Below are 26,351 nucleotides of genomic sequence, written 5' to 3'. Positions count from 1 at the left end.
ACGGAGGGGGAGAGACATACAGACCCAGGAGATCACTAGTCACCTTCTCTGATACTCTCCGGGCACACTCTATGAGCTCCTTCTTGGTGTAGACATCACTGGGGCTACACTGCAGGGCGCCTGCCTTCGTGACCAGAGCGGAGCAGCCATGGCCCAGCTCCTGCACTCGGTGCTTGATATGGGCACCTATCTGTGAATAACAGAGAGGACACCTGTTATTTTATGTGGGCACTCAGAGGCCCTCTGCTGCACCTAAAGGAATCACTGAAGATGCATGAAAATGGGAACAGAGCGATGACTCGGGGGTAGGAACACCTGCTGTGTACGCCTGATCACCTAAGGTAGCCTCTGGAGTGGAGGTGGAGGTGGACGGAGGACTGATTCTTCACGGCTGTCACCTGACCTCCACAAGCACACTGTGTCATGTGCATGCCTGCACTCACACATGTCGAATATATACACATACACAAATAAGTAAAGAAACACGGACCACCGGCTCATGGAGTTGTAAGGAACAGCTCCCAGAACAGCCCTTTTAGGTTTCAGACTCAAGCATGAGTGGTCTTCTCTACACAGAAAACAGTGAGAAGCAGTGAGAAGGCGCCACTATGTGAGGGCTGTGTTCAGCACCATGGGAGAGGGAATCACTTCATGCCCGGTTATCTGAATCAGAGCTGTGGATTATGAGCCAGCCTGTCTGGGTTTATGGAGGGTTTGCGGATTAGGTGTGTCCTACTAAGATCCAGTTACTCACTTTCTTGGAAAGAGCTTAGGCAAGGGTGAGCTTCATGAGTGTGCATCAAGGAAGTACTGAGGAGGGAAGAGACTCATGGCCCAGCAGAGAAGATGCCATAGGCCTCACAGGGGTTGGGCAGGGGCAAGAGAAACAGAACCCAGAAGCCAAAGGGTCTTGAACTGCCCTTTGTCCCTGTGTTGAAGACTTTAATCCTTAATATCTACCCTGCTTACTCTTTATGGAGTGGCCCTGAAGGTCACTGTGTGCTGCCCTTCATCTAGAGAGAGGGAGTGTGGGGCAGCCCTGGAAGCTGCCACAGGAACAAGGGGCATAACCCGGACTCTCCTGAGAGAAGGCAGAACTGCCTCCATGTTTACCTCTTCATTTTCAGCAGCCACAGCTGCAGGCTTGGCTTGTGAGGCCAGTCGGCCATAGTCACTGGTCAGCTGGTTGGCAAGAGGCCCCAGCTCTTCGGGGCTGGTGTTGGACTTGGTTACCTAGCGATGAGGGAAGAAGTGAAATTCTCACCAAGCTCAGCTCTCTAGGGCAACCCTCTTTTGTCCCAAACTTACCATCTCCTGAACAGTGACAGCAATGGCCTTGGCTGTCCTCACCATGGTTGTTTGGTAATCTACGAACGAACCTTCTGGTTCACCCATAGGTCCTTCATCTAGCTGAGGGAGGAGGACGAGGCAAGGAGAAAGACCATGAGGATCATGGCTGCTGTGCCCAAAGTCCCTAGACCAAGGCAGCGTCTGTGCCCACAGTACCCAAGGCTCTAACCTGGTTGATGGCCTGGGTGATAGAGTCCACCATGCCACCGACAACTCCGGCAGCACTGGCTGCTTCATTGAGGGTGGTCGTTAGGTCCTCCACAGCCTCCGTCATCATCTGGACAGCTTCCTCCAGGGCTTCCTGGGTGTGTGCCGCTTGCTATGGGGACACAGAGCAAAGACAGCCTGTAGCTCCTGCTTTTCTGGCTCTTCCTAGCAATTACCCCTCCTGGGCCCCCTCACTACCTTGGGGTTACCACCAGCCTCCTTGGCAGTGTACAGCAACTGCAAGGCAGACTCTGCCAACGTTTTAGTCTGGTCCAGAAGTGCCATCTGCTGCGGGTGGCTCAGTGTCTTAGAAGCAGCACCCACTGCGGCCAGGGTGAGTGGTTCAAAGTACTGAGCCATCTGGGACACCTGAAGCAAAAGTTGGGGTTAGGGTCAGGTACTCTCTTAACTTGTCCCCTGGGACTCCTCACACGATTCCCTAGGTACCTTGTGTCCCAGCTGTGAGGCTTCGGCCCGGGCAGCAGTGGCCAGTGGCTCAATGAGATGGGAAATTTCCTGCACTGCAGTGAGCATCTGAGTGTGCAGAGCCTGTGGAGAAAGCAGACAGCAGTCCTGAGTCTAACTGTAATAGGGCCCGCTGGTGCACAGTCTTCTGTCCAGCTGTCTGCATGGGGATGCAAACCAGGGCTCTGTGTGCTTAACATACACTCTTCACTGAGCTACACCCAGCCCCCAGGCTTCCTTCTGTATCTAACGCCTTACCAGACCCAGCATGTCCAGCCCTTGGATGTCTCCATGAAGGATGTCTCCCTGAAATCCTCCTCCCCCTACATCCTCTTCCCTGAGCCTGACATCTCCATTCTTGAGTATATTTCTCCTCACCTCCTGAGAGATTCCTTCACGGGGAGCAAGCTGTTGGCTGACAGCAGCAAGAGAAGCCTGGTCTAGGTCCCGCAAGCAGCTGTTCAGAGCTGCAATGGCTGTCTCACACTCCAGCTGCCCTGGGGCTTTGTCTCTGCAGATATAGCACAGCTTCCATGTAAGGCCATCTCTTTAAAGGCATTTACCTCAGCCTACCCACCCCCAAATCTGGAATAAATGTCCACCAGCAAGGTGCCATCTCATCCCTACTCCGTCACCTGCCAGGTCTGTCCTCCAGCCACACACGCTTCCTAACCCTCAGTACCTCATGCTTGTAATAAGTTTCTTGATGGAATCCGAGACAGTCCGAGAGTGGCCAGCCAACACGGACCAACGTGGAGGGTCCCGGGGATTGACGGCTAGTGCCCGAGCTGTCTGGATGAGCCCTCCAGCACTCTCTAGCATTGTCTTGGCAGAGATTACAATAGGCTCCATGGCAGCTCGGCCCTGAGGAGAGAGGAGGCACGGAGGCAAGTCTCAGACTTGTGTCCACGAAGACGAAGTGGCTCATCAGTTCTCTGACAGTCACTCACCTCAGGGCTGATCTGGGCAGGGACGCTGGAGAATTCGGGGTTGGATGCAAAGGCACTCAGATTATCCACAGCTTCCAGTAGAGGGGCTGTAGCTGCTCGGCACTGGGCACGGTTCTCTTCTGTGAAGGCCCCGTCTAGTGCCTGGAAGTGAACGGGGAGCCCCGGGACTCAGTAAGCAGGCACATAAGTGAAACCCAGGCCACCCGTAAGGGCTCAGAGGATTGAAGAGCTGAAGTTGGTAAGTCTGGAGAGGCAAGGGTAGGGGGAATCTAGCAAAAGACTTCATGACTTCCTAGTCATTCCCAGACTCAGAAGAGAAGAGGAGATGGGTCAGGGGACTTGAAAATTCAAACACTGGAAACCTTGATGGTCTTGACGAGATTGGCTGTACTGTTGGCCACCTCCTTGGCTGATTGTACAAACTGGCGCTTGGCAGTGGGATTGGCGGTCCGAGCAGAAGCCAGGCGACAGCTGTTACACAGTGCAGACGTGTGTTTGGCCACAATAGTGGCTGCAGATAACACCTGAGGAGAGAGACGGAGCAGCTGTGACAAGAGCAGGACGGAAGGATGCCAACCTAAGGGAGCCACTGTAGAGCTGGAGGACAGGGAGGATACCCTGAAAGTCTGAGAGGAAAGAGCTACGGGAAAGTGGATACTTAAGACGAACTGGACCTGGGGGCGGGAGAAATGCACAACAGATACATTCATGGAGAAAAATCAAAATGGGGCAAGTGGAAGAATGAGCTCAGAGGTCTCTAGAGAGGTGGTGACCTCAGCACTAAGTGGAAGAACAAGGAAAGACAAGGCAGAAGTCAGTCAAAGCAAGTGTTCTATGAACGGTAGGGGTGGATCCCCACCCTCTCCTCCCCCCTTTCCTCCTGGGGCCTGTCCCTTCTTTCTCAGCCTTGCCCAGGGTACCTGTACTCTTGCATTACCTGAGCCTGGGTACAGCCAGGCTCCCCCAGACTCTGACAGGCCATCTGAATTGCCTGGTTTGCACGGGCAAATTGTGTGGGTTCCACCAGTCCTTGTTGTCCAGCTTGGCTATTGGGGTCAGAGACACCAACCAGATATGCTGCCTGAGGAGAAATGAACAGTGGTGGAGGGAAAGGCGGTTTAGAGAACAGACCTTATCCTTTTGAGTTCTATGTGCATAGAAGCAGTGCCAACAAACCATAGCTACCCGATTAAAACAAACGTTCATTCAGCTAAACTGATCCAACATTTCAGAAGATTAGAGAAGTAAACAGGAGGTAGTATCTGCCTGTAATCCCAATCCCAGGAGACAAAGATGCTGAGTTTGAAGACAGCCTGGAGTAGTGAGATACCATCTCAAAAAAACAAATAAACAAATAGGATTTTATTGAACTTCATTTCAGTTTAGAAGTACAGGTGTTTGTGCTAGATCAGACTGAAAAGTACCAAGCACAACACACTTAAGAAGCAGTATGACTATTTGAATTGTATGTGCATACAAAGAGGCAAGAGTGTATGAATGTTTGAGGCCTAGCCTAGTTTACATAGTGAATTTGAGGCCAGTCAAGGACTATCCTGCTCAAAAGAAAAAGACAAAAATGATAAAATTCTAGAACTACAAGGCTCTTAACTAGTACCCACGAGGCTTTGGAGTCTGGGAAGTGGCAACAGATGTAGACATTGTTTACTTATTGTTTTGCTTTGTTTTTTGTTTTGTTTTTTGAAGACAGGGTTTCTCTGTGTAACAGCCCTGGCTGTCCTGGACATCGCTCTGTAGACCAGGCTGGCCCCAAACTCAGAGATCCACTTCCCTTTGCCTCCCAAGTGCTGGGATTAAAAGCGTGCGCCACCACGCCCAGTAACATTTACCATTTTTATAATGGGAAGAGCATCAGAATGTTTAATTCATACTTCAGTCAACACAGGATAGCTTTGCTTTTTCTTCTGCATGTTTTCCCAAAAATAAAAGGAGAAACAAAACCAGGAAGATTTTTAAAAGTCAAGCCTGGGGCTGAACAGACAGCTCAGCAATTAATTTCTTGCAAAATACCTGGGTTCAATTCCCAGCACACATATGGTGGCTCACAACCAAAGTTTGCTCTGGGGTATCTGACACCCTCTTCTCATCTCTGAAGGCACCAGGCTCTCACATGGTACACAGACATACAAGAAAAACACTCATACGCATAAAAAAAAAATTAAAAGTCAAGCTACTTACAGCAGGGTACCTAGGGCAAAGGGAAATAAGGCAGAGGGAAGAGAATGGTAGGCTTTCAGGAAAAAAAAAAATAGCTGGAAAGAAATTCCCAGGCGGGATTAATTTTTTGAGGGTCACCTGGAACTCACTCTGTAGACCAGGCTGGCCTCAAACTCAGCAATCCGCCTACTTCCACCTAGTGCTAAGATTAGAGGCAAGCACGGCAACAGCTGATCTTCCCTTCCCTGCAATTACTTTAACAAAAGTGCTTCACCTAGGTGGGAGTGTAGCTCAGTAGTACAGTGCTTTCCTAACAGGCTGCGAGGCTTTATTTCAATCCCCAGCACCATAAACAGCCTCACAGCTGGTCAATATAATCAAAGAAGGGTCACAGCGACCTGAACTGTTGGTGTTCAACACTTCTGATGACCGTCTCCCTCCCCACTGGAGGAGCCCAGATTTTGCACTAGCCTCTTGAGTTATAGCCTTGCAAAGGGAGAAAGGGCGTGGAAAGCAGGAGCTGCTCTAGGGGTTCATCTGAGGGAAATAACCTGCGCAGCTGCCTCGGTGAAGCCACAGAGGGCCTTGGAGGCTGTGGCAATGGCATCTCCAAACTCCGGCAGATTTCCGTTCTTCGCATTTTGGGAGATGCCAGTCATGGCCTCACCTAGGACCTAAGGAAGAGAGGGTATCAAGAGGGTTGGATCACGTCCTGAGCACCAAGGTATCAGTGTTAATTCCACTTTCCTGTCCCTGCCTCTCTGGAGCTCCCCATTCCACTAACCTTGGAGTTCTCCATGACACTGTCCAAGCATCCAAAGTAAGACATGTCATTGATGGGCTGGACTGGATTCTCCAGGAGTTCTCGGACTGTCTGTGTAGGGGAGTGACATGAAATTTGAGACGTTCCCTCAACCCTAGCTCTGTGTCTCGGCTTCCATGCTAAAGGCTCACCTCTAGTTCCCGAAGGGCATTGTCACACTCCTTCTGTCCAGGTGCTTGCTGGGTGCACATGGTGATGAGCTGGTTGATGCTGTCTGTCACTGCCCTGATTTGGGGGAGAGGTGTGCAACTAAGTGACTGGGTGATCTTCCCTGAGTCCTGTGTGCATGGGACTTTCTTTTGCTTGACTACCGCCAAACCTGGGGATGTCTCATGAAATGTCCCCTCTCTGGCCTCTTCACAGGTCCCCAGAGCTGGGCTTTTTAGTTCCTGCTTACCTAGCAGCTGCAGCCAGTTGACTCTTGAGGTTGGGAGCAGCAGGATCTGTGGATAGGGCCTTAGCAGCCAGAAGAAGTTTGCTTGAAGACATGGATATGCCCTTCAAATTGGACACCACCTGGGCTCGGTCCTCTTGACTCTGTTAAAGGTGATGGCATACATTACCCTGTCATATCTGTTTCTAAAAGTATCTTCTTTCCCAAATGTTTACATTCTGTTAGACACTGTGCGAAGGGAACCAGGAGCAGACCCAGGCCCCAAATACTCAGTGCTCCCTATAGCGCCCTGATGGCACCCGCTGCCCCTTCGTACCGGAGCCTGTCCTGCCATCTCCACTCCAGCTTCCAGGAAGGTGCTAAAGTCCTGTCCAAATCGACCCGAGGCCCGAGCCAGGTCCTGAGGGGTTCCTCGGGAGGCCTGCACCAGCTCTGTGGCTGCCTGATTTAACCCAGCAGCAGCTTCGTTCAGTCGGCTCTGAGCTTCTTGAAATGTCCCCGTGCTGGGAGGAAGCTGAGGGGTCAGAGGGGAAAGTCAGTAAAATGGATGGGAGCTGAGACAGAGTTTGGGAAAGGAAGGCAGTAAGAAGGGCACGGGACCTAGGACTAGTGGAAAGGGACAGCTTTGGGAGGGCAGGGTCAGAGGAGAAGCCCAGAGGGAGAAAGCTCTCCTCTGCTAGCCATGTCTGTTCCTACCGAGTCACTGAGGAGTCGCTTGCTGGCATCTCCAACTGTTCTTAGGGCATTATCCACATCTCTCTGGCCAGGCAGGCAGCTGACACAGCGGTTCAGGGCCTGGGTCACAGCTTTCGCCACCTGGAGTACAAAAGAAACAGGGTTGCCAAAGAGAGAATAATCTGGGAGAGCCCTCCTTTCACACTGGGACGTGGAGATAACCAGCTGGCCTGCCACTAAAACTGGAAAAGCCGAGGTCAGGGTCAGAGACAATGATCCCCAAACATCCCCAAACCGGCTGCTCTGCAAGCTTTGTGCCTAATTTAACAGATACTTCTAAGACAGGAGAGAAGGTGGAATTCAGACAGGTGCTCTATGAGCAGACCTGAGAACACATGAAGCTAAAGAAGGTGTCCTGTTAGGTCGGGCCTTCTGAAGAGATTAAAGGACGGGTGGGGAGAAGCCCCTCCCTAATACCTGACCTGAGCAAGCCTTTGCTGGCTCTCTGGGTCCCCTGGATGGCCAGCTGCTTTTTTTGCCTCCTCAATGAGGCTGCTGGCCTTGTCCAGAACGTCACTGGCTGTGTCAAGCACAATGGCCTGCACTGCAGGATCTGATGTCAGGGCAGCGACACCCCGAGCAGCCTGGGCAAGTGACCGTAGTCCACCTGCCACATCCCGAGCTGCAATACCTGGGAATACATAGAGCAGAGGGGTTTGCTCCATCAGCTTCTTTCTTCAACAAGCTCCCCCTTCTCCACTTCCCTATCATGTGTCCCATTTCTAGCCTTGTGCCCACATACCTGCATAGTTCTCATTGCCCTGGGCAACCTCCCCCAGCAGCTTAGCGATGGCGGAGCTCACTGCTTTGGTGCTGTTGCCAAGATCTTGGGCACACTTCTCCATCTGCAGATAAGGGGTGAAGGCTTAGGAGGAGGAACTGAGAAGGCATCTGAGAAGGTTCTGGGGACAGCTGGCAGACTAAAGGAAGGTTCTAGAGCACAGCTGAGCAGACTTTCAGGGTTTGAGTGAAGGCCTGTTATTAAGAATACTCACTGTTTCCCCGGGTAAGGGTTTAAGCTTGCCATCTCGAGCTGCTGCCTTTACTTCCTGCAGGTCTTTCTCTAGATTCTGTACGACACTCAGTGCAGAATCCATCTCCAAAGGTCCACATGCCTCCTGAGCCTGTGACGGTGAGCCGCAAGGGTATGGCTAGAGTCATCCCTTGGAGGTTCTACCGTACAAATTCTCCCCCATCCCAGGAGTCCACATGCAGAGCCTCATCCTCCACAGCTAGAACTAGCACCCGTACCTTCTGGGCAGCAGTACGGAGTTCTGCCAGCGCAGTGCCCAGGTTCTTTGCACACTGACTCAGCTGCATTGCTGAAGCCTGGTCCTGAATCGTTGGCACTGAGGCTTTTGCAGCTGCCACCATCTTCCCACCTGGCTGTTGGAGAGGATATGCAAATGAGGTGCAATATCCTGGCTCTAGCCTTCAATGGACACTGGCAGGATGGAGTAAGCACTCAGGTTCGGTCTTAGCAACTAGGAGATATTCAGACTGTGGGAGATCTAAGGTCCTGGAAAGGTGAGGAGGTCTGGGTCTTAGAAGTGGGGAGTGTCTTGCCTGCAGGAAGCTCTGACTGGCAGCAATGAGGGCGAGCTGAGCACTGGGGCTGTCAGGTTGAGCTTGGCTTCCTCGGACGCCCTGTACCAGCAGTGGAATCTGCTCTGCCACAGCCTGTAGGTCAAAGTGCTGTGAGTACCACGTTCTTGAACTTAGGGAAAGAACGACCTTTCTTCTCACCCCTCCTCACTCCCACATGTCTCCTGGAGACTTACCTTACAGCTCTGTACCAGCAGGGGCTGGGGGCCTGCAGAGGCCTTGGAGGCAGACGCTGCATGTTGGGCTGCAGCGATGGTCTGCGTAGCAGAGGCTGCGGCTTGCTTGGCGGCATGCTGAGAGGACAGAGTAATCAGAAGACCAGGAATTCCCAGGCTTTGGCTTACCAGGCCCATGTTATATATTCCTTAAGGAAATACTGACTCTACTCATCTGTCCCCACTCATTCCTTTTGCTGCATCCATGTGTTCACCCCCCCACCCTCTGCACAGACTGTCCAGCTTTACCCCCCCTGCCCACACTGTCCAGCTTTACCCCCCTGCCCACACTGTCCAGCTTTATCCCCCCTGTACACACTGTCCAGCTTTATCCCCCCTGTACACACTGTCCAGCTTTACCCCCCACCCTCTGCACAGACTGTCCAGCTTTACCCCCCCTGCCCACACTGTCCAGCTTTACCCCCCCTGCCCACACTGTCCAGCTTTACCCCCCCTGCCCACACTGTCTAGCTTTACCCCCCCCCTGCCCACACTGTCCAGCTTTACCCTCCACCCCCTGCACAGACTGTCCAGCTTTACTCCCCACCCCCTGCACAGACTGTCCAGCTTTACCCCCCACCCCCTGCACAGACTGTCCAGCTTTACCCCCCACCCTCTGCACAGACTGTCCAGTTTTACCCCCCACCCTTTGCAGACCGTCCAGCTTTACCCCTCCCACCCTCTGCAGACCGTCCAGCTTTACCCCCTACCCTTTGCACAGACTGTCCAGCTTTACCTCTAAGCGCTGCACCAATTTTTTCTTGATGGCATTCTGTGCAGCTGCATTGGTGGCCATGCGAAGCCCCTCAGCGGCTTCACGCAGGCGCTGCTGCTGTTCCTCACTGTCAGGGTGGGCGGCTGCTCCCTGAGAGGAGAGACGGTCATCATCCATCATCACTTTGACCCAAAGTACACTCTTTTCTGACCCCTCTAAACCCAGTTTAAAACTCACTTGTTTTCCTAACTCTAACTACCTGCATCTTAGGCAGTGACTGTTGAGAACTGAGAACCATTTCTAAATGGGCAGGCTGAAGGGTGGGGGTGCCCCAGGTTACTCTTTTTCTAGCTGTTCCCGACAGACTACTCAGAGTTCTCCATTAACTCAGGGTGGCCCGGGAGAGGGAGGCTTTCTTTGGAGAAGTGGCAGCAGGAATCTGCAGCAGTTGTAACTTCCGGGGATCTCTGACGCTTCCTGACAGCCATCACACCCTGTGTGTAAGCATCTAATACTATCTTATTTTGTATGACCAGCAGAAACCCTGGACCAAAAGGCTATCTGCCTTCACAGGGGACCAGAAAAGATGCCAAGCTGATGTGGTGGCGGCAGAAGGAAGATGGGAACAGCAGCCTTCAACACAAAGTAAGAAAAGAATGTGGAAGCTCACAGTCAGAGAGCACTGGGAGTCTCAGTCACTGAAGGTCTGCCTGGTGCCACCTGCTACAGGCTGGGGGCTGGGGGCTTCCTGGGGTTTCCTCATCTGGGCTATTTTCTGCTTTTCCCATCAGACAAGGTCCCCATGTGGACTTATCTACTTCTCCTCAGGGCCCAGTTCAGGGTCTGCACAGAAAACTACTCTGTACCTTGGCTGCCTCCACCATCTTGGCAGTGGCATCAGCAAGGATCTTGGCAGCACTCAGGAGCTTTCGAGAGTTCTCCAGATCGCTCTCCCCCTCAGCATCGGCCTTGATGGCATTGACCAGGTCTGAGGTGGCCTGGGCCAGGATGCGGGCCTGCCGTACCATCTCCCCTAGAACACAGGGTATCATCGAGTAAGAAAGCCAGAGACACTGAAAGCGGGCAAGGGAGGAGGAGCGGGACAGACAAGGCAGACAAGGGCTTTCAGGGACAGAAGAGACTGGGAAGTTCTCAAGTGACTTCCTCGGCATGCCAGTTTCCTGGGTTAAGATCTTGGAGAACAGATCTAGGGAGTCCCCATGGGAGGAACGACAGTTTCCAGCTAGTATTCTAGTAAATGTCTTTTGAGAAGAGAGACAGTCTCGCTGAACGATGTGGGGGTAAGAAGGTGAAGTGGAGGAGGCCACATTTCCCCTCTTCTTCCTTGTTTTCGAGGCTTTTAACCATGCGATTTGCTGCCTATTGTTGTCTCCTTTAAATGTTCCAAGGAAGACAGAACAAGGCTTGTGCTGCTTTCCTGATGGGGAAGTGAAGGTTCTAGACTCATAGTCACACAGCTAGAAGGCCACTGTGCTGATCCTCACAGGTAGCATGGCTGGGTCTTTAGGGGACACTGGGCTCCTGGTTCCTGGGGGTGAGTATTCTTACCAGCATCACCCATGGAGCTGAAGATATTCTCAGTGACAGTGAGGATGGTGTCAGTGGCCTGGTCATACCGGCCAGCAGGCCCAGCCCCTGTGGCATGGGCCTTCACATGCTGCAGCAGCTCATTGAGGGCCTGGGTGACAGCTGTGGCTGCAGCTCCTACCCCTCGCAACAGCTGTCCATCTTCTGTAGCTGCCTGGGAGGCAGACACACAGCCCTCCACAGCCTTGGCTACCAGTCGTCCAGCCTCTACCAGCTGCTCCTGGCAGACAGGTGAGCTGATCGTAGGCGCAACCACCTATGGGAAAATTGAGTTTCAGACATGCAGGCAAGGGACAGAGGCTATGAGATGAGGTGTTGGTGGCATTCACAGTCATCACTGGGATGACTGCTGTGGCCTCAAGAGCCAGAGACGAAGAGACGTTTGTGTGAGTGTGTGGTTGTACTAGCCAAGGGCAGAAGACACAGCAAACCTGGGCTCACCTTTGTACAGGCCACCAGTTGGGAGGTAGATAGGGCACACTGTGTAGCTGCAGCAATAACTTGGGTCTGAAGCCCCGAATCCTCTGTGCGCTGGGCCACGCTCTTGGCCTTGAGGACCAGGGCAGCGGCAGCGCTCGCCACTGCCTTTGCTAGTTGCATTAGAACGTCCTGTGCGGAAAAAAGGAGTCAGCAAGATCTGATTCTGAGCTTAGGCTCCACAGACACTTCTCTCAGGCTTAAGCTGCTTCATTATTCCCACTGACTCCAATCAGAGGACAGTATATGCAGAAGCATCCAGAACCTATCCCAAGCCCCTCTACCTTGAGCACCCAGAAGGACAGACCCTCACCGGAAACAAACCCTCACCGACAGAAATAGAGTCTACACCAAAGGGAGAGAGAAATGCTTGAGGCGGATACACTCGGACAGTGATGGGGGTGTGGTGAAATGGGATGGGCACTTTATGCCTCCATGCCTCTCAATCTCAGTGTGCAAGGAGCAAGACCCTGTCCTACCCTGTCTGATCTCTTTACTCCAACCATGCCAGTTTAGGTCTCCCCATCTCCCATCATGTCTGTTCCCCTAGGAGGCTGAGGAAGAGGTGTAGAAGCGAGTGTATGCGGCTCAGAGAGGACCAAGCTGGGAAGGCCCAGGCCAGAGGCCGTTACCGTAGGGGAATCGGGGGGAGATCGAGCCCCAGCCCCTCTGGGTACACACATCTGCATGGGAAATCCAGGATGAAAAGTCAGCTGAGGCAACTTGCCTAGGGTGGGGGAAGGGGACAGCTTCCTCCTCAGTGAGACAGGGGTATCTGAGAGAGCTTAGAGCTGGGGCCATGGCTATGCACTGGGACACCATCAATAAAGGCAAAGCGAGGTAGGTTATATTTCTATTTAGGGGTCTGAATTCTCACTCCAAGAGACTAGAAGTTCTCAGTCTCATTCCTGGAAACAGATGACCAGGCTGGTTTAGATAGGCCAATTCACAGAAATAGGGACTAAGATCTGGATTTAGGATCAGAGATTTCCTCCTAGTAGTGGGGGTTCTAGGAGCTGGGTACATCACCAACCTGGAAGTGGGGGTCAGTGTCACTTTCCCCAATTTGCTGCAACAGCTCCCCACTGGCCTGGCCCACGTTCCCAGCTGCTTGCAGCAGGTTCTGACGGGGCTGTGGAGAAGGAACACCGTCAGAAGCCACTTGACCCCTGGCCACGTACCCACGGGGCTCACAGGCTCCTGGGTTACATTTCCAACCTACAATCTGGACTGCCCTTCCTCCTTGGGGTGGCCCCTAACCTCGGCACTAGCTGGCTGAGCACTGCGAAGCAGCTCTGACACCGCCCCTGCAAGGCCCTTCGCTGCTTGCAGGAGGGGCCGGCCATTGCCGCCTTCGTCCTCCAGGAGGGCAGCCAATAACTTCACCCCACGGGACATCTCCGTCAGGTTGGAAGAGATGGTGGTGACTGCACAGCCCACTGCGGTATAGTCTGTCTCTGCAGGGTCTCCTGAAAACAGAGGGGAGGAACAGACGTCACGGGGAAGGAGCATCGCCCACTAGTCATACGTGTCATGAGGGAGATGGACACACACAACCTTCCACTGTGAGTCAAGGTACAGTCACACACGGAGCACATGTGCTTCCCCTTCACACATACACAGGCTGACATCCAGCCTACCTGCTGTCAGGTTTACCACGGAGGCAGTGCCAGCTGTGATGGCATCTACCTGGGAGTGGATCTCATGTTTTGACTCATCCATCTTGTTCTTACGCCAAGCTTTGGAGGCCTGAGAGAAGGAAAAACCTTAGAGTCTACTCTGGTTTAACTATCCCCTCTACAGCACAGAGCTCAGCTTTAAATTAATCACTCAGCTCCTCTACCCCACACTCACAGCATCCTGGCCAAGAGGGGGCAGTGTGTCAAAGTCATCCAAAGTAGCCTGGGCAGCCTGCACAGCCTGCATGCTGGAGTTAATGGTCCCAGTGAGCGCCTGCTGGGCTGAAGTCTAAAAGACAAGAAAGAAAAGATGAAGTCAGAGGGCAGGGAGAGGACCATAAAACACCGCTTACGCAGGACACTTGGGAGAGGGACCCATGGACCATGCCGAGGTAGATGTACTCTTACCAAAGGCGGCATGTGGCCTCGGTGCATCTGGCCACTGGTAATCTGCTGCTGGGCAGGTGGCATGCTACCCACTTGGAAATTCTCAGGACCAGAGGCTCCAGAGCGCATGATGGCTGGTAGAGCCACAGAGCCATGCTCCACTTTCCCCACTCGGTTATACTGCTGCTGAAGGACGGTTGACCTGGAGACAGGATGAACAGCTGCGGTCCTTCAGCAGTCCTGGGATCTCAGACAGTGGTTCTCAACCTTCCTAACCCTGCGACCCTTTAATACAGTTCCTCACAATGTGGTGACCCCCCCCAAACCATAAAATTATTTTATTGCTAATTCAAAACTGTAATTTTTTGTTTGTTTGGGTTTTGTTGGTTTTTTTTTGAGACAAATTTTTCTGTGAAACCACCCTAGCTGTCCTGGAACTTGATCTGTACATCAGACTGGCTTTAACCTCACAGAGATCCACCTGCCTCCACCTCCCAAGTGCTGGGATTAAAGGCGTGCACCACTATTGCCTGACCATAACCATAATTTTGCTACTGTTATGAATAGTAATGTATCTGACATGTAGGATATCCAAATATGAGAGCCCCAAAGGGGTCGTGACCCACAGGTTGAGAACCACTGATGTAGGGTTTCATAAGGTGTCATAGCCTGAGCCTAGTGAAAGAACCATGGGATGGACAACAGGCTCAGCAGTTAAGAGTGCCTGCCGTTCTTGCAAGGAGCAAAGTTCAGTTCCCAGAACCCAAGTCAGACAGCTCACAATTACTGTTCCAGGGACCAAACACCCTGTTCTGGTCTGAGAGCACCTGAACTCACTCACACAAATAAAAATAAAACAACCTTTTTAAAAAGAAGAAAGAACAAGCTGTGTGGTGATGGCGCACGCCTTTAATCCCAGCACTTGGGAGGCAGAGGCAGGAGGATCTCTGTGAGTTTGAGGCCAGCCTGGTCTACAAGAGCTAGTTCCAGGACAGGCTCCAAAGCTACAGAGAAATCCTGTCTTGAAAAAACCAAAAAACCACATCAAAACAAAGAACAAAGAACTATGCTAAAGATGCCCAGCACCCAGTGACTCCTTGCAGTAAAGCTTTACTTTCCCTATTCACGGAATGGTTATCAGCCCACTCCCTTCCTACTTTTTGGGAGACACCGAGTCCTCCAACATAGTAGACTCTTCATCCCCCTCCAGCCCAAAATGGTCCTTGCTTTTTTTCTGTAAGAAGAAAAGGGAAAAGGAGTGGGGTAGTTAAGCAGAGGCAGTCAGCCATTTCTAGAACTTGGGCCTGTTTCTAGAGGGCTGGCGTGGGGAGGGGCTCGGGGGCAGAGCCAAGGAGTGCGCAGGCTGGGTGGCAGCACTCACCTTCTTAAGGATGATATCGATGTAGCCGGCAATGAGCTGTGCAATCTGCTCACCTTCAGTCGTCTGTACTGAGTAGTAGCCATCCTGGTAGTCTCCAAAGTCCTTAAAGAGACAAGGTGGGGACTGAGCAGGAGACATGAATCTCCCCAGGGGGGAAATGTAGGAGGAAAGGCTCAAAGTCCACCTGATGAAGGTGCTGTCCATGCCAACAGCCCTCCAGGAAGCTGGCCCACCTTTCTTCAATCACTGATTTCTTTACCTCCCTTCCTAGAGGGGACTTTGCTTCTGAGAAGTGGCCTTTATGCTACAGTTTCCGATACATGTCATTTAAAAGATCTCTTCTACCCTTCCCCAGAGGATACGATTGGGAAGGCATCAGTATGTTTATTAAATGACCATCCAAAGTGGAAAAATAGCATCTATCATTTCCATTTCCATCATCTGGCATTCTATCAATGTATCATGGTATCAGCATTCAACACATAACCTCACAATTACAAAGCCAGAGGGGAAGAATTACCGTAAATAGCTGGAGCTCAAAGAAGGGAGGCTTGCTTGTCTTTCTATTAGCGTTTCCTGACAGTTAACATAACCTCAGCGGCTGGCTACAGCATGCTCTGTCGACTTTACTTTTCTCTTTTTGATACTATATAGCCTTGGATGGTTTGCTACTCACTCACTAGTCCAGGCTAGCCTCAAACTCACTGCCATCCCCTTGCCTCAGAGTGCTAAGTACATGCCCAACTTGTCTGTGTGTGTGGAACTGGGGCATGAACGCCTGTCTTTACAAATGATAGGCAAGCAGTTTACCACTGAGGTGACAGCCCCCTGTGGTAGTTTGAACGAGATGCCCCTTCCCCACAGTCTCAGGCATTTAAACACTTGGCTGCACTGTTTAGGGAGGCTTAGGAGGTGTGGCCTTGCTGGAGAAAGTATGTCACTGGGCTTTGAGAATTCAAGACTTCAACCATCGCCAGTTTGCTCTCTGCTTCCTGCCTGTGGTTTAATATGTGATTTCTCGGCTCAGTGCTCTAGCCACCATGACTGTCTGCTCTATGCATTTCCCAGTGATGGCAAAGAGCTCTTATCCCATTGCCCATATAAACCATATAACCATAAGCCCAAACAAACCCTTCCTTCTACAAGCTGCCTTGGTCATGTTGCTTTGGCAGAGCAATAGGATGGTAACGAATACTCCCTAAGCCTCTGTTGAATATAGGGAGTGTATCCATCCATTACCTGGTCCATTTAAGCATCCTTCACTGAGTTTCTCTATCCAGTCTGATCTCTACTTCCCATGACAGAAATACTTGTTCTGCAGCCCTGTTCAATTCACCCCACCCTAAGGAAGGAGGGAAAGACCTTTGTATGTAACCCCAAGCCCTTTCCATTGGAATCCCAACACACACCAGGGTAAAGCTCTTGGGAGAGGCAGCCCAGCGTTTGATGTTGGTGAGGCTCCATTCCTGGATCACCTCCTTGGTCTTCTCATCCACACGCATCACACACTCCTTAGTGATGCCCAACAGCCTAGGCACTAGTTTATTCTTCCCCTTCATCTTTTCCTGTGAGACAGAGGTTGCAGTTGGTGTTAAGGTTAGAGGTCAAATGTGGAGCAAATGCTCAGATCAGCTCCAGACCACAAGGGATGCTGAGGTAGCCAGGAGGGCTAGACTACAGTGCTCATGAGCAGGCCAGGACGAAGCTCTACTACAGACAAAGGAGTATGCTGGGGAAGGAAGGAGGAGGTGGTGATGGGGACTGACAACAGACAGGTTTTCACAGTCAAAGCAACACTGAGAATCAGATTCCTGGGAACTGGAGGGGAAGTCAGAAGACAGAGTCAGAGGAGTCTGGAGAGACAGGGAAGGACAAGAGTTAGGCATAAGGAAGGCAATAAGAAGGGGCCAGGACCCACCTTGACTAGGAAGAAGGAGACACCGTAAGTCTTGAGGGAACGGGCCAGCTTCACATAGCGTACCTTGGCCTCAATTTCACTCATCTGCCCACAATTCTTGTGTGCCTTCAAGTGGAAAATGGGGAAAAGTTAGCAATCTGGGGATAGTATTGCAATGGAGGAGTCAAGCAGGATGTTAACTGTAATGACAGAGTATTATTAGCACACGGAAAGGTTTAGGAAGGCAAGAGATGAGGAAATGCAGTGTGGGCTGGCTAAGAAGCAGAAGCAGCCTAAGGAACAAGGTTAAGGAACTTGCAGACATTCTAAACATGGGTCTGGGGAGTTAAGAAGCAGGAGGATCCAGGACCATAAGAGTTCACAAAGAGGTCTTTGGGGCTGAGTATTCAGAACAGGGACAAAGACTAAGTTTCACAGTCACTTCAGGCCAAAAGCCCAGTGATGCTCCTATCTGGTGTCCACAGTGTAGGCACCATTAACCCAGGGGAGAGAACAAGGAAAATACTGAATTGAGCCAGGCATGGTAACTCACACCCATAATCCCAATACTCAGGAGGCTGAGGTAAGAGGATTGCTGTGTGTTTGAGGCCAGCCTGGGCTACAAAGTGAGATCCTGTCTCAAACAAAAAGCAAAACCCAAAATGGAAATTCCACAGCAAAATCGGTGACAAGCTGAGACTAAAACCCAAATCTTCTGCTTTCTTGGCATAAGGCAGGTGGAGAGCAGCTCGGAGGGCAGAAGCAAGGTGAGCAGAGATGGAGAGAAGGTGGGGGCCACTTAGCCAGGAGAATCAAGCAGCCAAGCTCCCAGGTCAGCCCAGACACTTTCCCCTACCCCATTCACCTGAAAGATCTTACGCTCGCCCTTCTGCTTCACATACTCCTTGGGCAGGAAGTCCTTCAGGCTACACCAGAAAAGGGAGGGTCAGCATGGAGTGGATAGCATCAGGGGCATGTAGGCCATGGACTGTGGGCCTAGAGGTTTGAGGAAACGTCTAGGACAGTATCATCTCTAAGAGAGACTGAGGAAACTGGTTTGCACTGGTTTCTGAACTAGTCGGAACTCAGCATGAGCTCCTGAGTGGCCTGTGCTTCCTTGGAGGATGGGGTATTGAGGAAACTACAACTGGGAGCCTAGTTTTCTGAGAAAAAGAGGGAGCCAAGAAGAGAGGAAGCTCCTAGAAGGATGGTCATGTACTTCGGACACTAACAAAGCCTCACTAAGTTCTTTGGACCTTGAGAAATAACAATGAATGAGATTTGGAGAATCTTTTAATGTAATGTTCCCCAAAAGGAAAATGTCCTATTATTTTACTTTGGCTAATATAGCAAATTCTTCAGAGACTCTAAAACAAACAAAAACAAGTTACAGGGGACAGGGCGGAGATACTGAACAAACATTGCCACTCTGATGGGGCCAGTGAGGAGACAAAGGACGATGGTGCTGAAAGTATGAAGACCTGTGGGGGTCAATCCTCATACCTTGGAAGAGGAAATGGGGAGGGAGGGTGGAGTGCAGACAGGTCCACTGGATCACAATGGTAGGGGGTTCCAAGGCATGACAGGGTATGGGACGTGGGTCACTTACTCAAGGAAGCCAGCCTTGTGCTTCTGCTCATTGTGAGGTCCAAACTGGATCTGGCATTGGAAGCCTGCAAACTCACAGGCCTTGTCAAAGGAGACAGGGTGGGAGCCATTCAGGATGTCATCTCGCGCCTGGAGACCACAGAAGGAACGAACATTGCATGGGTGCAGGGACAGCCCTGTTGATGCCTGCCCTGCCCCATCTCACCCCGTCCAGGTCTACTTCATACCTGCACATAGAGAAGGTTCAGCTGTACAGGGTCCCGGGAATCCACATTCTGGTCTGAGTAGAAGAACTTTCTCCGCAGCAGCAGCGTCTCATGCTCTTCTACCCCCTGTTCCCTCAGTGTCCGCCCGTGGTCCAGCCAGTTCACTGGAGCACAGACAGTACCCTTAGCACCAACCCCATATGGCCCTTGTGCTGCCTCGTGTCTGGGCTTTCACTTCTTCATACCAGCCTTTCCTCATCAAAATGTAAATTCCATGACTCAGGGCAAATACAGAATAAATGGCTGCCCTACCCCCCTCCTTTTCCAAGGACCGCTTTGGTTCTGCTTACATTCATCATCTGTGTGCAATTTCTGCTTTAGTTTCTCCATCTTTTTTTCATCTCGCAAGAGGGTCTTGTCTTTTCTTAGGGTCCCTGTCCCCTCGTCCTTTTTCTCTTCCATCAGCTCTCGAACCAGTGAATATTCATCATGGTTGGTGATGCCTAGGGAAATGGATGGCTTGGTAACTCCAAGCACAAAAGTCTTTTGACAGAGTTGGAACCTCCCTGCCCAGGCCTTTGCCCTCCCAAGACCTCTTACCAATTCGGGCACAGATAGTCATGAGCATGTCAGTGACCGTCTTGGAGTCATCCACCATGATAGTCTTCACGGTTCCATCCAACATCCGGATCTTCAGGGGTCTCTGTTTCTTCCTGTACTCCATGGTGTCCTGTTGGAGCGGGGAAATGCAGTCAGGGCCTACTTAAACTAGTTCTCTTTATAGCCAAGGAGAAGGAAAGTAGATTACTGAAAGGAAGACTATGGTGGCTCAGCCAAAAAGAGGGTGCTTTGACCACCTGTCATAGAAAGCCACATGGGCATGCTAGGGGTAGTGGGCCTGGTACATGCAAAGCCCAGGGTTGGGGGAAGGAACTGGTACGAGAGAGGAGTAGCAGATATAATGGTGGAAACAAGTGAGACATTGGTTAGAGGAAACAAGTGGTCACTGAGGAAGATACTCACCCCATTTCGGAGCATGTAGTAGTCCAAAGCTTTCCCAGCCTCTAGCCATATACCTTTTTTGGGGTCATCATCTGACAGAAATAGCCCAAAGTCGCTGGCTAAAAGAGATGGTAGATCACCTTAGACTTATAAAACCTCCACTGTGGCCAAACAGCTATACCATTGCCTTTGTATATAATTTTCTCCTAGGACCTTGGACTTAAAGAGGAAAAGAAACACCAGGTGGTGGTGACACATGCCTTTAATCCCAGTACTCAGGAGGCAGAGGCTGGTGGATCTCTGTGAGTTCAAGGCCAGCCTGGTCTACAAGAGCTAGTTCCAGGACAGGCTCCAAAGCACAGAGAAACCCTGTTTTAAAAACAACAACAACAAAAAGACAAACAAACAAAAAAAAGAGGAAAAGAAACATTGGAACAATTGGAGCATAGGTTTAAGGGATGAAGAGTCTCAGAACACAATGCAGACACTGAATAAGGGATGGAAGATTCCTGCCCCACCACCACCAGGGTAGTCACACTCACGAGGGCCAGCCAGGGCCTCTGGGATCCGCTCACGAATCATGCGGCAGGCATCATACACCATGGTAGATGGCTCAAACTGCATCGTCTTCACCACATTCCCGATGCTGATCTTCAGCGAAAGTGCAACCATGGTGGCGGCTTCTACTCTTCAGCCTGGCTATACCTGGCCCGTGACATCAGAGCATTAGAACATAACTCTCACTGGAGTCCCCAGACGGTCCCAGGCAGAGGACTCTTAAGGGACTCACTGCAACCAAGAATTATAATAAGTTGTTTTGCCCTATTTAATAATTTCAAAAGGGAAAGGTTACTTCTATCAAGTGATCTATCTTGATCACTGAAGACGCCCCAGAGAGAGGCTGGTCTCTGGAGAACAAGAACAGGCCTGAAATGCGGTGTCACCTGAGGACACTGTCCTGCCTGCACCACTGGAATTCGTACCTCTCTGGTTCCAAGTGCCTCGGGCCTCTTGTTCCTGCTCTCCTCTTTTTCCAACCCTTCCTCTGCCTTGTTTTTTTCCTTGTCTTCGTCTCCCATTCTATCCTGGGATTTTCAGAGCACTGCCCTGGCCCATTTGAGGCCTTCCCTCTCATAGCTTTCACCTTCTTCTTGGCAAAATGCGGAATCCTAGGGGCTCCCGAATCCTACAGTCTGTGGCTAGCATTGTCAGGGAGAGACCTACTTCTGTGCCTGCTCTCTCCCAACCCGAATGGTATAGGCTCTCCCAGTGAGCTGTGCAGTCAAGGTGTATTATGACCCTCTGTCTGCAGACTTCAGAAATGACCTCGCCAACACTTCTTGGAGAGGAGAAAGTTTGAGGCAAGAAAGACAGCGTCCAGACCTTTACCCCCAGCTGTTGGTCCTTACCACGGCTCTCTTGCACTCACTCTCGCTTGTTCAAGTCCTTCTCAGACTATCCTCCACCTTAACCAGGTGCCCAGACAATGCTTTCAGTGCAGCTCAGCATTGCAAAGCCAACTCCATTCCTCTACCTTTCAGCCACCACTTCTCAGTGGGTTAAAGAAGCCACCGTAACAGCAGGTTATATACAGGCCTGCCCAGCAGCTGATGATGTGACCCGATGTGGTATGGGGCTGAGTGCCTCTTAATGAAGAGGGAAGGGAGGGAAGGCAGCCTCCCATCCTCCACCTAGCAAACTGCTAGCCCAAGGGTGTAAGCTGGACTGGGAAACAGGTGGGTATCATGATACAGAAGGTAAGCTAGGAAAGGGTAGAGGATAAAGAAGTTGGGAAAGATGGGGCAGGAGAGCAGAAAGTCTTGACAGAAACCAGACACAGATGTAGGAAATACCAGGACTGGTGACCAGGAGAAGGTTTCTGATCATACATACAGTCCAGGACTGCAGGAGAAGAGGCAGAGTTTGTTCTCCATCTTTACCCCAAATGAGAGGATCCTCCCAGCCGCCCCCGCCCCCCCCCCCCATTCATAGAGGACCTTTTTCAGTAGTGGACAGACCCGGTTGTCAGCAGTGCGAGGAACCAGAGAGGAGTGAGAGGGCAGCGCAGCCCAAGCTGAAGCTGCATGAACGCCCCTCCTCCCCGTTTCCTCCGGACATATGGATACCCACTTCTTCCTCTGTGAGACCCCGATAACAGAGCCGAGTCATGCCTGCCCTAACTTCCAGACTGGCTGTAGGTAGCTATTCACACAATTCATTGAGAGTGAAGGGAAGTCAAGGAATTGGACACTGAATTGGGACTAGTGGCAAACAAGACCCCTGGAACTCTTAGTAGAAGCTGTCTGCTTCCTGTCCCGAACTGAGAACCCTGGCCCACTTTTTATCATGTTTTATGAACAACAACAACACCCTCTCTATACCCCCCCCCCAGAGAACTCCTCCCTCAATACATTCCTGAGATGCATTCCAGAGGCGTTGGGCAACTGGAGGGGGGAGTGGAGGACAGGAGGTCAAAACCCAGCAAGGAATGGAATGCAAGTATACTAGAGCTAAGGAATTTTGGGGTACAGGGAAACTATCACCAGTGCAGGTACCCACAAGAGGGAACCACAGAAAGATAGGGAGCTATGAAAGGGCACAAAGGGAGAGAGAAAGCCGAACACAGAGTCAAAATGTAAGAGGGTTGGGGGAATAACACTCAGTCTGTTACCAAATTTGGCCTCTGAGTCCTCAACCGCTGGGAGGGGGAGGGGTTTGTGGGTGAGACTGACATATCCGGCCTCGGGCTGCTGGAGGCTCATTTAAGGCTGGACTGGGCAGCTGATGGGCTGGGCCTGACTTCCTCCAGCATAGGGTCTGCATATCCATACAAGCAAACTCACTCTTCCCCAAGTCCCCTCAGCCTGCACACAACTCCTTCCCACAGAACTACTTATGCTGTCCCTACATAGACCTTATCGCGGTCTCACAGCCTCTACACAAGATGTATCTCTTGAAGGCACCACACACGTGCACACGGCTTCCTCACCAGTGCACCAGGCCCCGATGCCAGGTTCCCAACCCCTCTCCTTCCATTATGCACACATTTTCCCTCCGCGCATTTTTGAGGGCCCATTGTGGGAAGGCCCCGGGCCAAACTTTCAGTGGCTGGGAACCAAGGTGAGTAAGACCTAGACTTTGCTTTCTGCAGGTTGCCAGCCTTCCAGGTGGGTGGATAAGCTAAACACAGAGTTACAACAGAGGGCAGGATGTAAAAAGAGCCAAAATGTGTATGCTCAGAAAACGGATGGATCCCTTCAGGTTAGGGCACAGGGACCAGGGTACCCATGAGAGGGATTATTTGAAGTTAGGACTTTAAAAACATGGAGATAATGAAAGTAATAGTGATGTGTCATTTATTGACTATGTTAATTGCACTGTATACATAATATCAGTTAATCCTTCAACAACCCTGCAAGGTAGGTGCCATTGCTCCCATTTTTACAGATTAGGCACCAAGGCTCAAGAATGTTAAATACTTTTCCAAAGTACTTGTCCAAATAATAAGTTGTGAAGCCAAGATCCGAACCCAGGTCTCTTTGACTCCAAAGCCCAAGCAAGCTCTCTCCTTTAGGTCAGTGGAAGATGCGTCAGAGGCAGCATCCCAGGCAGAGAGAATGGCATGAGCAAAGGTGGAGAAGCAGGAAATCGTGGAGGAACGTTCGGGAGAGTGAGCAGGCAAACTGGCTGAAGCACAGCGATCTGCAAGGAGCAGCGGTGGGGAAGGCAGGGTTAAGATGGAGAGGCAAAGGCTGAGAGAAGAGTATGAGGAACTTAACTGACGGGAGGGGAACAGGAGGTCAAGGAACTTTGCGCAGGGACATCCCCAGAACTGGACTTTAGGGCAACTTTGGGGCCAGGTTAGGAGGACCCTGTATTAGTACAAGGGATAATGAAGCCAGAGTTAAAGCTGTGTGGAGAGGAGGCGGCCATTCATAAGAAAAACCTGAGGGAGGAACTGATGAGCCTCCTCTGCTCCCAGAAGCCTCAGCACAGGGGCAGTCTCCTATGAGCAGCAGGCCTTTATTAATGAGACAGCTCCAGTTAAGTAACGCAATGAGAGAAAGGGATGGGGCTAGACTGGGCTGGGGATGCGGGACGAAGCTGTGGGGGGAAAGGGATGTGATGGGACAGTATGTGAAGGTAGAGGCAGATGGGTGGAGCTACTGACTGCATCAGGCTGCGACTGGGGAGGACTGGGGAGGACAGAGGGGAGGTGATAAGAAACAGACCGTGTGATGGTGACCGGACCAGATGGGGAAGAGCAAGAGTGACTCCATGGATGGTGACTAACTGGGGAATGACAGCAGGAGGTCAGAGGCCAGGTCAGGAGCTTCAGAAGAGCGAGGGATGTGGTAAGTGGCTAAATTAGGCTGCTGCTGGGGTAGTGGAGGGTCAGTGGCAGCGGCTAAGTAATGCTGGAGTGGGGAGGAGGGGCAGCGTGGGGTAGAGCCAAAGGCTGAATCAGTCTGGATAGGGGATAGCGTTGTGGTCAGTGGCAGGGTCAAGCTGGTAGTGACACGGGGGTGTGGTCAGTGGCCTGGCTGGGCGTGGGATCAGTAAGACCCAGTTTCCTCTTCGGGTATCATTTCCTCTTTTCCGTTGGGGATGGGGGAAGGGGATCTACAACTGGACCTAGACGTTAAAGGAGGGTCAGAAACCTGGGGGGACACACAGCAAGAGCTGGGAGGCGGAGGTCCAGCAGCTGACAAGGTGGCGCGCCTGAGAAAGTGCTTTATGATGATGGGAAAACTCAGATTTGAGTGACAGAAACTAAAGTAGGGTGTGTGGATGAACAGATGGGGAAAGAGGATGAGAATGAAGAGTTAAGATGGACAACCAGGAAAGAGCTAAAGGCCAGGAAAGATTCTATAAGGAAGTGTACAGGGTGTGCATTTTAGGGCCAGGGGCAAGAGGCCGGCAGGGCAGGGAGGGAACGAAGCTGCATGGTTAAACTGTGGGAGCTCAGGTGAAACAGTGTTTGCCTGGCCAGCTTCCCTCATAGTCATGGCCTCCTCTCTCCCAGTCTTCCCCACTTGGGACTAGACCTGGTCTGACTCCTGGGTCGCTTTCCAGTTCCCACCTTCCACCTAGTAAAAGGCGTAAGTCTAGAAACTCCTGCCTCCCAGTGACGTCCAGGGTCCAGGTGTCAGCAGTTCTAGTGGGAGCCCAGACTGTTGCCTCTGGGTAAAAGAAGCCTCTGTGATTACACCGGAGTAAGGGACCTCACCACGAAACAAAGGCAGCTAGGTGCTGCCAGCCTCTCATGTTTTTTACCTGTTCAACTGCGGCTGCAAAGCTCAACCCCTATCGCTGCCACTGGTTCCTAACATTAACTCTGACTTTGTTTACAAATTCCCCAGACTTTGCCATTCATCCCTTCCACAGTAGACACCCAAACTAATCTAGCTTTTATTTTTAGGCCTAAATCCCTCGACTTTAACCCTAAATACTGACCCTTAGTCCTAAAGCTTATTTTTTAACTTGCTTCCTAATTCACCTTTCCACTGTTTATTCTTAATTCTAACCATGACAATGGCCTTTAATCCCTAAAACGGGCTATGTCAATTCCTGTTGTTGATCCTTAACCTGATCCTGTACTCTGATATACGCTGGTCATACCATAAAACAAAATAATGACATCAATCTAAATGTCACCTAAACGAAACAGACTTGACTAGTGCAGCTAATATTTCAAATTTAGTCCAGCTTCATAACTTCTAAAGGGATCCCCGCTTCCTAAAGTCGACCGCACCTAATCCCAAACTCACCCAAAGCTTTCCTAACCATATACTCACTATCTGCTAACACCAAAGAACATCCCCGCCCAGCGCCTCACTGCCACCCCATTCCTCACCCTCCCCCAAACCTAGCCGAGACAGAGAACAGTCTGCTCCCACGAAAGGGGCCTGCCTCTCGCCACACGGCTAGCTTAACTCCAAACCCCAAACGAAACGCACTGGACGCTGACCTCCCCAACAGGACCGGACACAGGATATGCAGGAGGATGGGGGGCCCCGCCCGCCGCTTCCCGGGCTGGCCTGTCCCCGCAGCCCCACCTAGAAGCTCCGGCCCGGCCCGCCTGGCCTACCTGTGCTGCCGGCTCTGCGCCCCGCCCGCCGGCCGCTACCCGCTCGTTCTCCGGGTCGCTCTGGGGCTCCGGCCTCGCCCTCCCTTCGACACTCTGGTCCACTTCCGTCCTGGAAACGTCCCCCACCCGCCGGCGGCGCCCTGGGCCCGCGCTCTATGGTCGCCGAGACGTCAGGAAGCTACTCTAGCCGCAACTCTCGATGCTCGGGCGGGCGCTCGCTGAAGCCTGGCCGCCCCTCCCCGGCAGGAAGCGAGGGTGCGGCGCGCTGGAGAGAACGCCAGAACTAAGCTAGAGTTCCCTTTTAGACTCTTAGTCTTCTTTTTTTCTAGCTGGAGGCGAAGGCGGAGCCGGATCCCCAGAATCCCCGCCCTGGGGTGTGGG

General features: G+C 51.6%; 1 protein-coding gene across 4 annotated transcripts in view; it reads right to left on the bottom strand.

The window, feature by feature from the left end:
• The window catches only part of Tln1 (talin 1), a 30,869-nt gene extending 4,653 nt beyond the window's left edge, over positions 1-26,216 (bottom strand). The window contains exons 1-45 of one of the 4 annotated variants that reach the window (XM_075967348.1): positions 25,971-26,105; positions 20,422-20,584; positions 19,901-19,998; positions 19,478-19,607; positions 19,228-19,380; positions 18,899-19,041; positions 18,673-18,800; positions 17,929-17,989; positions 17,085-17,189; positions 16,576-16,731; positions 15,167-15,268; positions 14,943-15,019; positions 13,807-13,987; positions 13,574-13,687; positions 13,360-13,468; positions 12,980-13,188; positions 12,753-12,851; positions 12,352-12,402; positions 11,684-11,851; positions 11,204-11,498; positions 10,501-10,667; positions 9,656-9,784; positions 8,881-8,997; positions 8,666-8,779; positions 8,351-8,485; positions 8,095-8,223; positions 7,842-7,944; positions 7,522-7,730; positions 7,061-7,180; positions 6,681-6,878; positions 6,368-6,507; positions 6,102-6,195; positions 5,932-6,021; positions 5,699-5,821; positions 3,910-4,053; positions 3,335-3,496; positions 2,973-3,113; positions 2,705-2,886; positions 2,401-2,533; positions 2,005-2,106; positions 1,756-1,926; positions 1,520-1,669; positions 1,309-1,410; positions 1,114-1,233; positions 44-190 (exon numbers count right to left, since the gene is read on the bottom strand). In XM_075967348.1, the coding sequence (XP_075823463.1) occupies positions 44-190; positions 1,114-1,233; positions 1,309-1,410; positions 1,520-1,669; positions 1,756-1,926; positions 2,005-2,106; positions 2,401-2,533; positions 2,705-2,886; positions 2,973-3,113; positions 3,335-3,496; positions 3,910-4,053; positions 5,699-5,821; positions 5,932-6,021; positions 6,102-6,195; positions 6,368-6,507; positions 6,681-6,878; positions 7,061-7,180; positions 7,522-7,730; positions 7,842-7,944; positions 8,095-8,223; positions 8,351-8,485; positions 8,666-8,779; positions 8,881-8,997; positions 9,656-9,784; positions 10,501-10,667; positions 11,204-11,498; positions 11,684-11,851; positions 12,352-12,402; positions 12,753-12,851; positions 12,980-13,188; positions 13,360-13,468; positions 13,574-13,687; positions 13,807-13,987; positions 14,943-15,019; positions 15,167-15,268; positions 16,576-16,731; positions 17,085-17,189; positions 17,929-17,989; positions 18,673-18,800; positions 18,899-19,041; positions 19,228-19,380; positions 19,478-19,607; positions 19,901-19,998; positions 20,422-20,551 (5,931 nt within the window). In that variant the 5' untranslated portion in view covers positions 20,552-20,584; positions 25,971-26,105. Of the gene's footprint in view, positions 1-43; positions 191-1,113; positions 1,234-1,308; positions 1,411-1,519; positions 1,670-1,755; positions 1,927-2,004; positions 2,107-2,400; positions 2,534-2,704; positions 2,887-2,972; positions 3,114-3,334; positions 3,497-3,909; positions 4,054-5,698; positions 5,822-5,931; positions 6,022-6,101; positions 6,196-6,367; positions 6,508-6,680; positions 6,879-7,060; positions 7,181-7,521; positions 7,731-7,841; positions 7,945-8,094; positions 8,224-8,350; positions 8,486-8,665; positions 8,780-8,880; positions 8,998-9,655; positions 9,785-10,500; positions 10,668-11,203; positions 11,499-11,683; positions 11,852-12,351; positions 12,403-12,752; positions 12,852-12,979; positions 13,189-13,359; positions 13,469-13,573; positions 13,688-13,806; positions 13,988-14,942; positions 15,020-15,166; positions 15,269-16,575; positions 16,732-17,084; positions 17,190-17,928; positions 17,990-18,672; positions 18,801-18,898; positions 19,042-19,227; positions 19,381-19,477; positions 19,608-19,900; positions 19,999-20,421; positions 20,591-25,970 lie in introns of all 4 variants that reach the window. The other 3 variants (XM_075967349.1, XM_075967350.1, XM_075967351.1) reach the window with 3 other exon arrangements.
• Positions 26,217-26,351: the final 135 nt, after the last annotated feature.

This window comes from Microtus pennsylvanicus, chromosome 3 (genome assembly GCF_037038515.1).
Source record: "Microtus pennsylvanicus isolate mMicPen1 chromosome 3, mMicPen1.hap1, whole genome shotgun sequence".
Classification (NCBI taxonomy): Eukaryota; Metazoa; Chordata; class Mammalia; order Rodentia; family Cricetidae; genus Microtus; species Microtus pennsylvanicus.
Note: the sequence above shows the minus strand (reverse complement) of the source record. Positions and strands in the feature narration are given on the sequence as shown.